The following is an 18,051-nucleotide window of genomic DNA, read 5'->3' as shown; positions in this document are numbered from 1 at the left end:
AAATGAAGGGCATCTTCTTCTACCTCATCTGAAAATCACAGAAAACGATGTGCACTCTCAATAGAAATGACGCAATATGCCTGCGGTTATAGCCCACCGACATGGTTTCTGCTGTTGATCTCACAGATCTCCTTACCCTCTTGTTTGTTCTAAAACTTTTCAGTGAGATAGAATTTTGGATTTTTTTGGATTAATTGGCAATCTGATTTAAGTGTCGTTTCATTTATTTGGGAGTTGATTCTCTTGTATACAACTTGTGTACGTTGGCGTTGCCTAGATTTCTACGAAGAAAGTTCTAATAAAAAAATATGGGGGTTGATGTAAAACAAACTAGAACAAAAAATTGAGTAGAGAGAGAGACAGAACTTTCAGACTAATCCGTAAAAGAGGCGACACTACATGAAGGATAAAATTGGAAAGCAAAGAGATAAGTCGGTGAAATGAAAAAAAAACAAAGAGAAAGGGAATTTCTTGAGAAAATACGGGGCAAAATTAGAAAAAAAAAAATGATGGTTGAAAAAACATTGTTCATTAATAAGGGGCAAAAACATAATAATACAAAGTCAAACATGGGCATCAGTAGAACAAAAATGTCAAATAACACATGAATAAGTGGCAAAATAATAAAGATTACTCGCAGAAAGTAAAATACAAGAATCAGGATAAAATAGTAATAATAACCACCTACAAAGGGGTAGAAATGGAAAATAAAGTGCCAAGCAAAGGTTACTGTTCATTCATGTTCACTTAAAGGCCAGATACTTTTATAATATAAGAGAGAGATAGATATATATATATATATATATATATCCTAACATATCACCTAATTCTTTCTTTTTCTTTTAGGAGAAAATGATGGTTTTATATATAAAATATTTTTACAAAAGTAAAGTCTACAAATTAATGCAGTTTCTTCATGTGTTATATCATATTATAAAATTTGTTTCACTGTGTAGTAGATTCACACGTTACATCTAATCACATCAATTTATAAACTAACCCTTCTTATTTTTACACTTAATTCTCGTGTATAAATTGAAATTCAATTACATTTGGCTTTGAAGTTCCGTCCAATAATATAGAAGTGTTATAGTTACAAATTAGAGATCTTATAAGACTAAATTCATAAACTGATATAACGTAGTATGATACGTTAAATTTATTTTATAATAAAAATAATTTTACAATTTAATATACCACATAAATTTATTTGTATAAGATTTCTTTGTACCTAAAATATTTTTTATAACAAAAATGCTAGAGTCACCGAATTAATGTTGGGTTCCGGTAATTTTTTTTTATTTAGTAATTAAGAAAGTGTTTTTTAATGATGTTGTGAATTAAAAAAAAAATTAAGAATAGAAAAAAATAAAAAATATTTATTGTTCTTATCGGACGCATTTCGTGCAATAAATAAAACTACTTTATCTCCTCACTTTGATCGGTCTATTTGATTGCTGATCAATTTTTTTTTTTTACTTAGGAGATATTTGAGAAATGAGTTGAAATGGGTTGAGATGGCTTGTGAATAGTAGAATAAAAGTTGAATTATTTATTATATTTAGTGTAAAAATTTGAAAAAATTGTTTTGAGATTTGAAAAAATTGAATTGTTTATTATATTTTGTATGAAAATTTGATAAAGTTATAATGATGAGATGAGATGAGTTGAAGTGGATTTTGACTCCAAACCTCTCCTTAGTAATTTTAAATATATTGATGTATTTTTTTATTTTTTAAAAATATTTAAATGTATTAAAAAACTATTAAAAAAAATTACTAGACAGTACGCTAAGCGATAAAAAGGGAGCGGCATAATAACCCCACTACTCTTCGTGCAATATCTTCGATGGATGTAGTACTGTTCATGTTTTCATAATGAGTAATATTATATACAGTCATGGAATGAGTAAATGCCGTGCAGTTACTTTGAAAAAAAATAAAATTTATTCATAAAAAATTAATTTCTTTTCATGTGAATTCTATATTTATTTCTATTTTTCAAAACCATTATATAATATTTATATATTCACAATTATATATAATATTATTTTTTTATAATATAGGTGCAGGCCGATTAGGTCTACGTACGTTTGGGTAGTATTCAATTTTCAAGTACTGGCACGTCCTTCGTCGTTCATGCATCTGATCTCTCTTTCTTTGTCGTTTATTTTCCCTTTCTATTTCTAGACAAGTATTTCCTCCTTTTTCTCTATAGATAGTACGCACGTACTAATATTTCTTTTCAATTAATTGTCGTACGTGCCTTTCACTTTTCAGAAAATAAAGCATTCACTGAGATCTTAACAAACTGAGAATTGCTATTCATAAGTTCATACACCACACATTAAAATCTTTTTATTTTTTTTAAATTTTTTTAAAATTTTTTTGATTTTATTATTCTTAAAATAATTGAATTATTCTACTCATAATCTATATACCACACATTTGATAAGAGAATAAAATTAAAAAAATCATAAAAAAATTGGTGTGTGATGTATGAGGCTTATGAATAGAGTTTTTCTAACAAAAAAGCGATAATGATGGTAATGGACCTATTCCCCATGTTTTTGCACACGCCTTATCTCTACCACTAGATAAGAGGACAGTATCTACCTCAAACACATTAATCTTGCATTATTCAACATATATATATATATATATATATATATATATATATACTGATAAGTGAGATGATACCTATACCTATTCTAAACTGTTTACATGATAAGATTTAATTTATAAAAAATATATATATTTTTTTAATATTTATATAAATCAAATCATGTCATATTAGCCGTATGCATATATGTCGTCCACACTAACTTATAAAAAATTATGTGTGTATGCGCTCGTGTTGATTTATTGGTGAAGTAAAGGTTCAAATGTTCTTTAATTATTTTTGTAATAGAGACTCCAATTATATGGATGTGTGATCCAGCTTTCTACAATATATGGTGGGAGTTTTCTTTAAAGGAATATTGCTTTATTCCTACTAGCTACTAACCTTTGTCTAAAACAATGATAAAGTTGCCATCTTATGCACGATTCACGTGTAGGACTTTAGTGTTATATATATATACATATATACACACGCGCGCACACTAGCCGTGGTTAAACGTGTAAAGTACGATTGTCACATTTGCCTAATTGAAAGAAAAAATAAAATGGGACTCTTTAATTGTTAGTTCAGAATCACTAAGATTGAAAGAGTACATAACATTAATTGATTATAAATAGTCTAATGCATAAGAGCATAAAACTTAATATAAGCAAGCATCTATGAATTTTCATCTTTTTCTGCTTTAATAAGAAGAGTTTGTTCAAATCGCAATATCTCCAAACATTTCTTTTGGGTTGATCATCTGTACGTGAAAAATTAATCACGATCACATGTTAAAGCTCTGCATGGAAGTTTTAGCTCTACAAATTAACTATATTTGACGGTAGAGATCAATGCATGCATGTCATGTTACTCAACCATGTAGAAGATGTAGTTATCTCGTATGAAACAAATCCACTCTCCATGTTCCTGCTCTCCTTTTGTTTTTTTAGTTAATTAAGAATATTATAAGATTTAAATTATGTTAAAAACTATAATTATTTATATGGTTTTACTTTCTTAAAAATATTTAGCAAAATTTCATCATTTAATTATGTAACAAAATTACTGTTCATTCATGTTCATAATTTCTTATGAGATTTAAATTATATTGAAAACTCTAATTAATTAGATGGTTTTATTCTCTTAAAAATGTTTAACAAAACTTCATCATTTATTTAATGATGAAATATTAGTATTTTATAAATTAAAGTTGATTTTTAAGTGTATGATATAATATTTATATTTTAATTATCTATTTTAAGTTAATTTAAATCAATGTTTAAACCTACACCGTTGGATCAAATCTAGAGATTCAAGATGAAGGGTTTAGCTTTAAAACTTCAAACATACTATTTTTCCCTCACTTTTCATTTCTCTCTCTCTCCTTCCCGTCGCATGTCTTCCTTCTCTTTCACCCGATCTCCTCCCTCAAGCAATCCAATGCCGCCGTACGCCACCCTTTGGCGTAACCAACCACCTCACTGGCTTCCCCTCACCCCGGCGACCAAACCCCACCGTCGAAGCCCCTTGGCAATTCCTCCCTCAGCCGCACGTTAGTAACCCGAAATGGATCTCGATGTATGGGTTCTTCACCCTTGCACCACCGCGGCTCAATTCCAGCTCGACCAAGTTCCCCTCACGCTGTGGACCACTTTCATGGAACCCACCATCTGTAGCTCCACCCTAGCCCCACGCACGCAGCCCCTCTACATGCACAGGTTTCTCCCCGTAGTGCTCCACTAGCCACCCCCACGCCCCCGCACCACCACCAGCAGCTTCATCCTTCGCCGACGACCCCTCCCCTTCCTCATTGCCTCCAGCCGAAGTCCTAGCTCCTCCCATGCCCTCTCTCTTCACGGGATCTCAAATCCACCAATTAATTCACTACAAGAGAAATGGGTATTTGTGACCATCTTTTTGTAACGAAAATGACTATTTATGATGAAAACATACTCATTTTAGCTGAAAATAGTCATTTCACTGGAAGTAACTGGTTGCAAATATGCAGTTTTCTTATAGGTAGGACCACCACAACACTGTCGTATGCCGCCTCTAGCAGCCACGACGCAACTCCATTGCTCTGTGGTGCGGTGATTTTGTGATGATTGGTGAGATATTGTTGTGAGGATGTATAGAGGGATATAAGTGGAAGCAGAAAAGTGACTATTCATTATTGTTCATTAAGTGATAGACGCTTTTAAGTATAAGGAGAGATATATATATATATATATATATATATATTACTAATTTTTTTTAAATAAGGAAATATTTTATGCATGCATCGATCATGCATTGTTGGTATATATGGGTCCACTTGAATATGTATATATTTGAAAAAAAAAATTGTAACAATTATTAGGGAATTAATTATTAAGCTCGATGTTATTATAATTGGGTTTAGTGTTGTTAATTAATTAAGAAAAATATTACCTCCACAAAAAGATCTCATGCACAAACTGATATTAATTCATATAATACGTTAGATATACTTTATAATAAAAATAATTTTACAATCTAACCTACTACATCAAGTCATGTTAATTTGTAAATTTACTTTTACAAGATCTATTTGTGATTAAAATATTTCTCATTAATTATAAGGCTCAATTTTCATGTGTATGCTTGTATACATGTATATATATATATATATATATATATTCTATTATAAAAGAGGCTATCGGTTTATGAACAGTAGAGTTTATCCAAATTTCGTTTTCCAATTTTTCTTCCCTCTTCATTTCTGATTTTCCCCTTTTTTCCTTTTTTATTCACAAATTTACATTTTTGTCCTTTATTTTATTGGAGAATTTACATATTTGCCCTGTTTGGTTGGTTGTAGCTTGTCGTCTATTCGTTTATGAACATTTGTTTTCTCCAAGTTTTGTTTCTATTTCTGTCCCTTTGCATTTCTCGTTTTCCTCTTTTGTCCTTCTGATTGATTTTGTTCACTTCACGTGTTTATATTTTTACCCATATTTGACCGGTGAAATCTGTTTTAGGTCTTTTTAGACCACACATAGAAACCACTCTCTATCATTCTCGCTCTCTCTTCCTCCCCGAATTCTCTCTTTCAACTGATACTTGCTTTCTTTTCTCTCTCTCTGCCTCACAGCGCTTGTCGCCATCAGCAGTCATGGAGCACCCCAGATAACAGCTCTCTATGGATCTCTCCTACGTTTCCCTCTCGCAGCCACCGTGTAGTCACCTTAAGGAAGACCCATTGAGTTGCCAACCACCGTATGCAGTAGATCCAACCTCTGGTTTCACCTCGGATCACCACAGAAAGTGTCGGCATCATCCACACAGCAAGCTTCACCTTGAGATCCAGCTCCCAACGCCCTTCTCTCTCGCTCTCTATTTCTCTGTTTCTCCCATTTCTCAGCTGCCACCAACCACCAAGGATAGTCTAAACCTCACGGTCGGCCACCACTTATCTTATGAGTTCTACATTCCTCATCCTCCACTCTCTAGCACCTTATCCTCTTCCTTTTCACAGTCAATTCAGGCCTCGGATGGAACTAGTTCAAGGTACCCTATTTGCGCCATTCAATTTAAACCCGCAATATGTATGTACTATTTCATTAAATTTTCTTCTTTTTAAGGTTTAATTAGAGTTATTCTTTTTAATTTTTTCAAGTTGGGGAGTGTTTTGGGTTATTGTTTTGTTTGGAGTAAATTTGATTTTCGAGGAGACACTGTGAATGTTTGCTTTATTTTGATCGATTTGAGAATGAAGAAAAAGATGGGAAAAGGAATTTGGGGGCTTGTGAATTCTGTTGGCTTTTTTTCTAAGAGAAATTATTTTATACAATTTGGCTGTGTGTTTGTCTATGGTGAATATGAGCTATTGTTTTGTTGGATACGCAATAGTTAACGACTAAAAATATTGCATGTATTGTTCTTAGGGAGGATGTGAAGCATTAGGGATATTGGTGTTTATGTTACTTCTTACCTGAGAAAAGCAAGAACTTTATAAGATGAAGCTAATTCCAATATAAAACCATTGATTCTTTTTGGTGACTTCTTGGTGTAAGAAGGTTGACAATTCAATTCTGAAAAGCAATAAGAAATGAAACCATAAAACCAATAAAATTTATCTTTCCTCGTCAGCTGCCAAGTGGTGGGTTTTGTGGTGAGGGAGGTTGTTCCATAGTTTTGTCTAAAATTCATACACTTTTGTGGTCTGGTAGTTGTTTTAGGCTTGTTTGAAATTGAGATGCTCTCTTTGGTCTTGCTTTTTAGGCAAACTACTTAATCAGAGGCACCATCTTCTTCTTCATCATCTTCTGCTCCTACTGCTACTCCTTCATCAACATTATCAACGTCACTTGCCACACAAAGTCGCAATGTTATTTTTGTGAGCCACAGGCAGGGAAGTATTGAACTACGACATCTTATGACATTACAATGAATTATATGCTCCCATTCTGTTTAATTTTTTTTTAGCAACGAGTATGCATGATTGCCCTTGGGGCTTACAATATACAGTTATCGCTTATGCCTCCGTTAGTTGTGTAAACTTTAGCATTTAAGTGCTTGCATCTTTCTTTGCACATGCCTTTCCCTATGTATACATCTAAATCTGTTTGTAATGGTAGATGTGTCATAATAGTGTCGTTGCATGTGCTGGACTTGTTTATAAAATATTATATGAAACAAATTTTGGATTCTATTTTTCTATTAATATTATAGATGTTGCAAGATATTTGTTAGTGTAATATTCATGTTGTAATGGGTCTTATTATGACTTTAGTTGATATCAATGCAAAATGGTAAGAAAATTATCTTTGATTATGTTTATTTAACAAAAATGATAGACCTACTACTTGTTAACAATTTGTTTACAACTATGAATTAAAATAATATATCTTTTAAAATTTAAGTTTGACTTTTATTTTGATTTGATTTTTTAAATATTTTTAAAAAATACTATTTTATTAAGAATTGTAAATTAATTGTGATTTGGTTGTAAGCGTATCACTACTCTTAATTTAATACTATAAAGTAAAAATTATTGCTGGACTATGTTGCACCAAAGTGAATGATTGAAGGAAATACTTCATTGCACACTGTATTTCTTAGTTTTGGAATAGAAACATAGGTTTTCTCTAAACTGGACTCAAGGAAAAGAACTTCTATCAACATTCATAAGTTGATGAGACTAATATATTTCCATAGTGAGAAAAATTTGACAGTTGGACCAGTTTGATTCTATGTAGATTGTAGTTCAAAGTATTAGGAAATAGGAAACAAATATAAGGTTGGATAAACTATTGCTTATTAAACAATTTAGAATCTTTATAATGTACTATACTATTCAGGACGGTGCAATCTAGCTTAACTAGTAATAATTTTTGGTGTTGTGGCTGGGAAGTAGATTTTGGGTTTAAATGTTTCGGCGCAAATCAATCCTAGGATTGCTTTTCTATTGCTTAAAAATCAATCCACTACATGTAGGTAATTATGAATTAACCTATCTGTTGTGACTGGGATAATTACTTGGAGATTAAAGTTCAGCTTTAAAACTAGGTAGGTTGTTAAGAGTATTAGCCTCCAGATTTTTGGCAATTGACCCTTTTATTTTGTTAGATGCATAATGATCATCTTAATGTAATTCATGAAAACAATCCCATAGGGACTTGCTTTATATGGTTACAAGTTTAAGATGGTTATCCAGACTCTAAACAATTGTTGAATATTTTGTCCAATGTAACATTTTATTTAATTCCCAGATTTTTAATTGGTTCCTACTTGACAAATGTGGCATCATATTGGCATAAAGTCTCATCTTAGGTTCACAAGAGATGACAACACATAGTGGTGTCACGAAATGGGAAATATACTGGTGCAGAGTACCCACTTTTTATTGTGGAAAAAGAATGCTAAAGATTGATTGTTAAAAAATAAATATTATACCCAATACAACCTTCTATCTCACACTTTATTTTTGTTGTCTTTGATCCTCTCTTAGATGTCCACATCAGTGTATAGTAATATCAATTTTTCGAGAATCCATTGGAGTTTGAGCAATTCATGGGTCCCTAGATTCAAGAGTATCCTTATTATCAAATTTATAAAGTCAAAGATCTGCATTGTGCTTGATTATCTTTTGGAATCAATCTCTCCCTTATTTATTTTGTTTCCTGTTTATTTTATTCAGTAGGCATTTTCTTATCATTCTAGGATCACTTTTCTGTTGCTTAAGGGCCAGTCCACTACATAAGGTAATTATGAATTATAAGTTTCATTTTGTATTAAGCCAGTATGTTGCTGATCATTTTATAATAAGTATGTTCAGATGAATCTGTACAGATTATGTGTTTGATGTTGTGTTAGGTTTAGACAGCATATAGATGGAGTCAATTTGGCTAATCCTAACATGCTTATTGTGTGGTTTAATCAAAGATGGAGTTAGCTTCGCTGATCCAATAAGTTCAACATAACAACATCAATAGATGTTTTACAATAAGTTTAATCATAGTCATATATTGTTTTAAACTTACAATTGTGTGCCTTACATACTGTTGGTTATAATAACTATGGATGGTGTTGCATTAAATAGTTTGACCAATCCACTGTTCAACTATAGATGGTGTTTTGTTAAACTTGTGTTAAATATACCTTTAGAATATAGATGGTGTTGTGTTGACTTTGTGATGGGCATGCTTCTATTAACTTTGCACGGATGGAATCAGTTTGGATTGTGTATAACATCTTTCTGAATTGTGAAGAGTAGATATAAAAAAACAGATGAATGTTCCCACTATGCTTTCCTAGAGAACACTCTCGCAGTCAATAGAGGGCAGACTTGATCTTTGTGGCATATATTTTGAGTCACATTTTTTGGAAATGTGTGTTCAAAATCAAGTGCTAAAGAACCCCCAAAAACAGAAACCCAAAATTACAAGATTTAGAATTGTGTGGTTGGTAGCAAAAATTATGAATAATGACAGCAGGTTCTTATATATCAACCTCTTCTTGCTACATAGCCTTAATGTGGTAGCATTAAGAGACCATAGATATAAGAAAAAAACCAACTCACAGCCAGTTTAGATAAGAAATATCTACATGTAGCTAACCTCTAAATTTGTTTCTCGGCATTTCTCATTTATTATGCTCTTAATGTGTTTTACCTTCATCTTTTAAGGTATGAAGAGATTATATTATTCGTCTTTTTTTTTTAGAAATCTAAAAAAGTAATAATGATAGTTAAATTTATGGGATACCAAAATCATATAGACTGGATTATTATCATAACGATACATAAGTGGTTTCCTCGTTAACTTATGTGCAGGTGATAACTGTGGTGTCTTCACAAGTGCTTTTTATCAGCAGCGTAACAGTCAAAACTACTAGTTGTCGTATGTATTTGTGTTTCGCTACTATCATTATTCTGTGCTCTTTCTTTAATTGACCAACAAATAAACTATGGCCTACTTGATTACCTTCCTATGATGATTTCTATGATGTTCTTGTTGCACGTGGCACCCCAGCGTATATGAATTGGTTGTTCATTAGAAATAGCTAATGGTGGCTATGTGTTGGCCCATCAGGCTGATTGTCTGTAAACTAAATCTAGATATAGTTGTTCTATTTTGGTTTGGAAATGTTTATCACCAACTGAAGTAACGAAGAAATCCATATATATTTTACAACAATTTGTTTTTCTTTCAACCAGGCAATATGCGAACCTAGCAAACGTGCCTCACACGCTGCCCCACTATTAATATATATATATATATATATATATATATGTTTGTGTGTGTGTGTAAAGATCCAAGGTTTAAGCTTGAAGGAACGATTAATTTCTGTACTAGTTTTATAGCCTCCATCAAAGCAGTAAAAATTGCAAACTAGTGATCATGCATGCTGTCCAAGCAGAGGCTCAAGATCATCGATCCCTAGAGGCCCTCGAGGGTATAATATTGCTCAACAAATTATGATCCTTCATTTGAAAATGAAAGATCCTGAAATTACCAATAATTATTCTAATATTTATTCCCTTAAAAATTGAAACTAAAAGTAAAAATAAAAAAATATTTTTAAAATATAGTCACATTTTTCTTAGAAAAAATAATTATATATGACGAATTATTTGCTATTAAAATAAAATGAAGTTAAATTTTCAATCCTCAAGACATGACCCGAAACCATAGGTATAATGACCTAAATTGAATGTAATAAACTCTATGATCGGACGTACATGCATGCATTTGCGAACATAAGATGCCCCATCACATCACGTCCTTGCCATGCACAGTGCTCAATATCTCTGTCATACGTGTTATGTGTATTAGAATCCTTATTATTCATGAACAAGTCATTCTCACATTCCCAAACATTAATTAATGTCCTAATTTCGTAATCATGTCAAGAGCATATGGTCCACAATCTTTGTAATCTAGCGCGACTAGCTTTCAATTTACTGCATACATGCGCGCGCGCGCACATGCATTTCGGCTTCATTTTTAAATCTCTTGATTCCAAATAATTATGTCCTTAGACAGAACAAAATAGAACAATTCAAGGTCCAAAATAGGGCAGATGTACATGGAGCCTAATCTGAAACCCAATAGTATTAGCAAGTTTACACAACTAAGCCCTTTTAGACAGTGAGATGAGATGAAATGATATGGTTTTATATAAAAGTTAAAAGTTAAATAAAATATTAAAAAAATTAAATTGTTTATTATATTTTTTATAAAAATTTATAAAAATTATAATAATAATATAAGATAAAATAAAACAATTTATGTATCTAAACGGACCTAAGTCATGATTAGTCAATAACCAGTCAAGCCCAAGTCGATAATTTCTTTCTCAAAACACTATATATAATTTCTTCTCACTTTATCTCATTTTTACATTAATCCATGAAAAATGCACAGGAGGTGGAGGATATCATGCATGATTCATTGTCTGTATGTTGAAAGATGCAATTACAAAGGAGTCGTGACCAACCAGGCAACACTGACTATTTCAAATTGTAAACCCAAAGGCAGGCATGACTTTAGATAGCAATTCACCAAACTAAAACCTACAGATTTTTAAAACACTCTCACAAAGTGCTCAAAGCTTTTAAAAAAAAAAAAAAAAAGGACAGTACCCCAATGGACCAATAGACCTAGCTTTGGGACTTCTCCCTCAATGGTACACATCTCTTATTAATTTGATCTCCTCTTTTTTCTTTGTTCTCTCATCTTTCTTTTTTTATTCTTTGTTAGAAAGGTTGTGTGGTCGCCAAAATCTTTTAGATCAATTGGTAACATTTTAATTTTTCACTAAGAGAACCAATTAATGATCGAATCCCTCCTCCCCATGCATAAAAGAAAAAAAAAAAGTTGTGGTCTGTCACCATTGTCTACCATTGCACCCATGTGCCTCACCAACAGACCCTTTTCCTGTTGATTCACTCCCCCATACCAATATATCTATTTTCCACTATCATGTGAGGCTCACGCATCATCATACACTTGCTAACAACTATTTGACTCCAATTTCCCATTTGAGATGCATATCTCACTCGAATAATATTACATACAGTCGTGATGTACGTAAATACCGTATAGTCATTTTAAAAAAGAGTGAGATCTATTATTAAAAAATTATTATTTTTTATGTGAATTCTGTATTTATTCATTTTTTAAAAGTAATTGCACAATTTTTACATACTCATAACTACAACTATCATTTCTCATCTCGCCCTACACGGCTTATATAATCTTCAATTGTCTATGTGGCAACCTTTTTCTTTTATTGACCAAGAAAACAGGAGAGGGGATCATTATTTGACTCTTATTTCCAATTTATCTTCTTTTTTCATTGTATCTACATTCTTGTTAATATGTTGAGGCCTCCACCCATCTTCCTAATTATGTCACCTCAATGACCTTATGTAATTCTTTTCCAAGCATATTATATTGACAATATAATATTCTAACAAGACCTGTACGTAGATTGAAACTTGAAACTTCCATCTCGCTCTGTCACTATCCAAAATTTGTAGAATCACAACATGATTATTGACCAAAATCATCAAACCTTGGACACGATTTGAAGCAAAGCAAGCACGGGAAGCATGTAATTGTGTGCTCTCATCTAGTAGTATCCCCATAGAAAGGGCTCCTCAATCCGGAGACAAGTATCTACTGACTCAGTTCCGACGAGCTGCCATGGCGTTGACGAGTAACATGAGAACCCGTCTATACGATTAGTCACATCGAGCATGAGATCGGGAAGATCGAAAAAGGGGTCTTCGTTAACATTTAACGGCGAAGTTGACGAGTCTTGGGTGTCCTGGAACGCCATGGTTGAACTTGGGGAATAGGAGTGGCTCAGCTCGGCTTCAGCTTCAGCTTCATGGCTTTTGGGGAAGTTCATGGCTGCTGCTTTGACTGCAGCAGCTTGAATATCCTTGGGAGATGAACTAGCTGGTCGGGGAAGTTCAGGAGCCAGCTCAGGGAAATTCAGATAAGCCAAATTTCCTTTGATTGTAAGAGCCGCTACATCATGAGCTCGTGCGGCCATTTCTGCTGTAGGAAATGTCCCTAGCCAAATTCTTGACTTCTTCCTCGGTTCCCTGATTTCTGATACCCATTTCCCCCATTGACGTTTTCTTACTCCTCTGTAAGTTGGGTGTTTCCCATCATCCCCACTCTCTATCTTTTCCTGATGATCACTTCCATGAACATCTTTTGCTCCCTGAATTCTCTTACAGCTTTTTCGAGCAGTGAGTTCTGTTGCAATATTTGTTGGAGAAGAATAGGAGGGGGTAATGGAGGAGGTGTTTGAAGAGTAAGATGTAGAGGATGTTTGAGCATTAAAATCTAAAGCTCTAGGCTCTTCCATGCAGAAGGAAGGAGGCTAGCTAGCTAGAAGCTCAGCTTTTGGGGGTAGGAGAAAATGTGGTAGGCAGAAGAGTATAATAGAGCTTGGGGAGCTTCTGATTTCATGATATATAAGTCTTTCACATAGAACAATAATGATAAAGGACTCTTTAAAGACATGGGGCCAATGCATAAAAAGGGTAGAAGTCTTGGGTTATTTTCTAAGTCCTAGATGATGGCGTAAAATTTGTCTGTATCTTTTAGTACTGTCCCTTTAATTTGTTTGTTGGCCTCTTGATCTCACCCTCCAATTTATGTATAAAAAGAGACTCGTGAAAAATGAGTAAGGTATTTTTATATTTCAAAAGGTCTCCATATTCTCTTTTGGAATATAATATGGTCGAGAAAAGTTGGGAAAATTATATCCTTCACGTACCATAAAAAATAAGAGAAAAGATATTTATAATTTTGTAACCGCTGCGTAATCATTTTAAAAAAAAATGAATAAGACATGGAACTCACTTGAAAAAAATTAATTTTTTTATAGTAGATCTCACTCTTTTTCAAAGTGATTACGTAGCGTTTATGCACTTCACAATTATATATAGAATTGCTCCAACAATAATGCTCATTATCTTTCAGTAAATTAGTAGTTAATTTGAGTCATGAAATTGACATTACTGTGGCCATTATAGGTAGCATATATATGTATAATATGCGGCCTGATTCTTCCTCGCTACAAAGAGCCAGTACAGCATTTTTCATGCTTTCTTACCTTTTTCTGATCACTACTATTTTCTCAGTACTGTTGGCATTTCATGCTTTCTAATTAGTACTACTTTTCTTCTTTTTTCCTTAATTTGTTGGGGCCCAGAAGAGTACTGGAGATCTCTTACGTACCCTACGAAGATCCATATTAATCTTCACGTACCCACCACTTTGGGGACAAAATTATACACAAAGTTAATCCTTACTCATTTTGCAATATGATTGTCTTGCATGAATAGTGTCGCGCACACGTATAACTTTGATCTGTACAACTCTTTTTACGGTCATGTTTTAAATAGAGATAATTATTATCGAATAATATTGTGTTAATTTTGAAATCCAAATAGAAAAATTTTAAGTCCTGTTTGGATGCTAAAATGAGTTAAGTTCTTTATGAATAGTAGTGAGTCGAGATAGTGAAGTGGGTTTTGTAGAGTCCACCTAATATGAGTTTATATTTATTTGGTGTAAATAAGTTTATGAGAAATTGAAAAGGATTATGGGTCTCACGTATAAAGATGTGTTGAGTTGAAAAATGTTGTAGATTCTAGATGTAAATAAGTTTCGAATTGAGATAAGTTTAGTGATTTAAAAATTAAATATTTGGATGTTAGATTCAGTTTAGAATTAAATTGATCTAGATCTAAGTTGATCTCAGTTCGATCTAAGTTACAAATAAACCCTTAGTATTTTTTATGAAGGAGTACTATCATGTTGATTGGGTTGGTTGTTAAATTAGAGGATGAAAATCATGATTATTCATCATCCTGCATGTGTATATATATATATATATATATTTATATTTATATAGTACCCCATGATATCTCTCGAATGCAGAATGAGCCAATATGAATAATTAATTTATAAGATTCTTTCGACAATAATATGCACCCATGCACATCCACATGCATGATATGTAATGAATCCACCCTTTAATATCTAGGGTTCTAGGGCCCATATACGTAACATATCATATCATGGAAATGGAAATGGAGGGAAATGAAACGTCAGAATCCGATGAATATTCTACGTAGAATTAATATATGTAGATGGATTAGGTATTTAGAATTTTTGCATGAGCTATAAAGACTTTGTCTTGTGGGGGTAGCCAGCTACCCGGGTAGGGGCATAGGTGTCCGTTCTCAAGGTTTTGTCATGTGGGGGCTACCTAGCTTGCTAGATAGTTACTTTATCTCTACAAATACAACTACTATATATATATATATATATATATATATATATATATACATAAAAGAGTAGTGCTAACCCGAAAATCTATCAAAAGGTAAAACGTGTTTTTTTATTTTATGTATTTTTTTAATTATCATAAATATTTTTTAAAAAAATAAAAAAATTCATTATATCATTAAAAAATACTTATTTACTCACTAAAAAAAAACTTTTAGGACATAAATTCGGGATCCAAATTCGGATCCCAAAACATTTCTCATACATATAAATATATATATATATATATATATATATATATGGAACAAAACATTCTCACGTGTTTGGACAACGAGAAAAATGAATGAAGGAAAATTCCAGGAAAATGCTACGTACGTACGACATTAATATTCCTGTTGTTCCCAGCTTACGGCCCTCCCTTGTCAGGTACTATTTGCATCGATCATATTATAATATTATATATATATATATATATGGACGTTTTGGTGTATGTATCGTCCATATTATAAATACAGATGGCAGGCCAGCTCTATCTAGCAAATTAATGATCGATTTTATCGTGAAGATGTTAGATATGTGGAGGAAAATAGTTCAGTGGGAGTGAGTTTGGTCCTACTAACTTCTGTACAGATGATTATGATATTAAAATCTATCAAAATGTACTTGCACTTATTTCCTTTAGTTTAATGTTAGGGTGGTGCTACAGCCCCCGCTGGGAGCTCCCGCTGGGGCTGTAGTATTATTTAATATATATTTTATTTAAATAATTTTTATATAAATTTTTTAATATTTAAAAATATTTAAAAAAAATAAAATAAAAATAAAATATTATTAAAAAAATATTTTTTTAATCTAAAAGTAAAAAATATATATTAAAAAATATTTTCTTAATCACGAAGTGAAATAAAAAATTATAAAATATTTTTTTATAATTTTTTATTTCATTTCATGATTAAGAAAATATTTTTTAATAATATTATGATTTTTTTAAAAATATTTAAAATAGTTATATTACAGCCTCCGTTGGGGGCTCCCGTTGAGCTTAACATGTATTTTTTTATGTGTAATTTTTTAATTTATTTTTTATATAGATTTTTTTTACACTTATAAATATTTTTAAAAAATAAAATAAATTTAAAATATCATTAAAAAACACTTCCTTAATCAGAAAGTAAAAAAAAAAATCATTAAAAAACACTTCCTTAATCAGAAAGTAAAAAAAAAAAAATCATTAAAAAACACTTCGTTAATCATAAAGTAAAAAAAAAATCATTAAAAAACAATTCTTTAATCAGAAAGTAAAAAACAATTCATTAAAAAATACTTCCTTAATGAGAGTAAAAAAAAAAACACTTCATTAATCAGAAAGTAAAATACAAATCATTAAATATTAATTTTTATTCTACTTCATAATTAAGAAAATATTTTTAAATAATATTATAATTTTTATTTTATTTTTTAAAATATTTAAAATTATTAAAAATATTTATATAAAAATAAATTTAAAAAAAATATATAAAAAAGATGCTACATGCCCCAGCGGGAGCCCCCAGCGGGGCATGTAGCATTTTCCTTAATGTTAATAGGAGTTTCATTCACATTTTTAAATAGGATAAATACAATTCCCACCAACCTTTCTAGGGCAATAAGTAATTAGTAGTTATACCCATTACATGTAAGAAGACAGACATATATATATATATAAATATATATATTTATATATTGAAAAGTTAAAACCAAGGTGAAAAAATAAATTAATGGGTTATATACGATCTTAAGGTATGCAAGTAGTCTTGCACATTTCCTTTGAAAAAAATAGAGCATACTATTAAAAAAATACTTTTTCATGTGCGTCGACTTAGATTTATCTAATTTTTTCTAAAGAATTTCAAAATGAGCGTGTATTATGAAACTTGCATATTCTAAGACTGTAAATATTATTTTTAAAGTAAAAAAAAAAATTGATACCACTCACTATCACAGCATCTGCTAGCAATCTAACAATCAAAAGCAGGAAACACCTAGACATATAAAAACAAAATTGTACAAAAACAATAATTTGCATCTCAAATAAGGCAAACCAGATCTGTCAAGCATTAGTTTCCCTTTGAGCTCGATCCCTTGGCAACTCATTGAAGACCTGAAAACCTTTGGTAACTCCACTTGCTGCAGTACCCTGCTTAATTAATTAGTAAGAGAATCAACAATCTGATTTGCCTCACAGTGCACATTGCTTATATGTGTGTATATATATACAAACATACTTCTAGTTTAGCAAAATAATTTATCCTTTCGTTGTTAACCAAAGGTTGATCAAAACTAATTTTAACGGTACCGTTCAAATGTTGTTACTCCTTGAGCCAATATTCACTCCCACACTCCACATATAATAATTTTTTTATATGTCAGACTCATCACCTTCAATCTCTTTCACTCTCTCTCATCAAGCTCTCTTTGATCTCTTCGACCTCTCTCTCTCCCCTCAAGCTCTCTCTCTTCGACCTCTCTCCTCAAGCTCTTTCTCATGGAACCCACACTCTCTCTCATTGACCTCTCTCTCTCCTCAAGCTCTCTCTCATCGTGCTTCCTTCGAGCGGGACTGAGATGGAGGGGTTGGGGCAAGAACTGGTTCATTTGTTAGTGAATCCGGTTTGACACATAAAGT

At 31.9% G+C, this 18,051-nt stretch overlaps 1 protein-coding gene across 1 annotated transcript; it reads right to left on the bottom strand.

Annotated features, from left to right (window-relative positions):
* Window positions 1-12,334: 12,334 nt before the first annotated feature.
* On the bottom strand, window positions 12,335-13,542 carry LOC108994301 (ethylene-responsive transcription factor ERF038-like). The gene has a single exon (XM_018969441.2). It carries the CDS (start codon window positions 13,450-13,452, stop codon window positions 12,703-12,705), a length of 750 nt encoding a protein of 249 aa, XP_018824986.1. The 5' UTR covers window positions 13,453-13,542; the 3' UTR covers window positions 12,335-12,702.
* Window positions 13,543-18,051: the final 4,509 nt, after the last annotated feature.

The sequence above is a fragment of the Juglans regia genome, chromosome 9 (assembly GCF_001411555.2).
Source record: "Juglans regia cultivar Chandler chromosome 9, Walnut 2.0, whole genome shotgun sequence".
NCBI classification, from domain to species: Eukaryota; Viridiplantae; Streptophyta; class Magnoliopsida; order Fagales; family Juglandaceae; genus Juglans; species Juglans regia.
The sequence above is the reverse complement of the archived record's forward strand: the minus strand, read 5'-3'. Positions and strand labels throughout refer to the sequence as shown.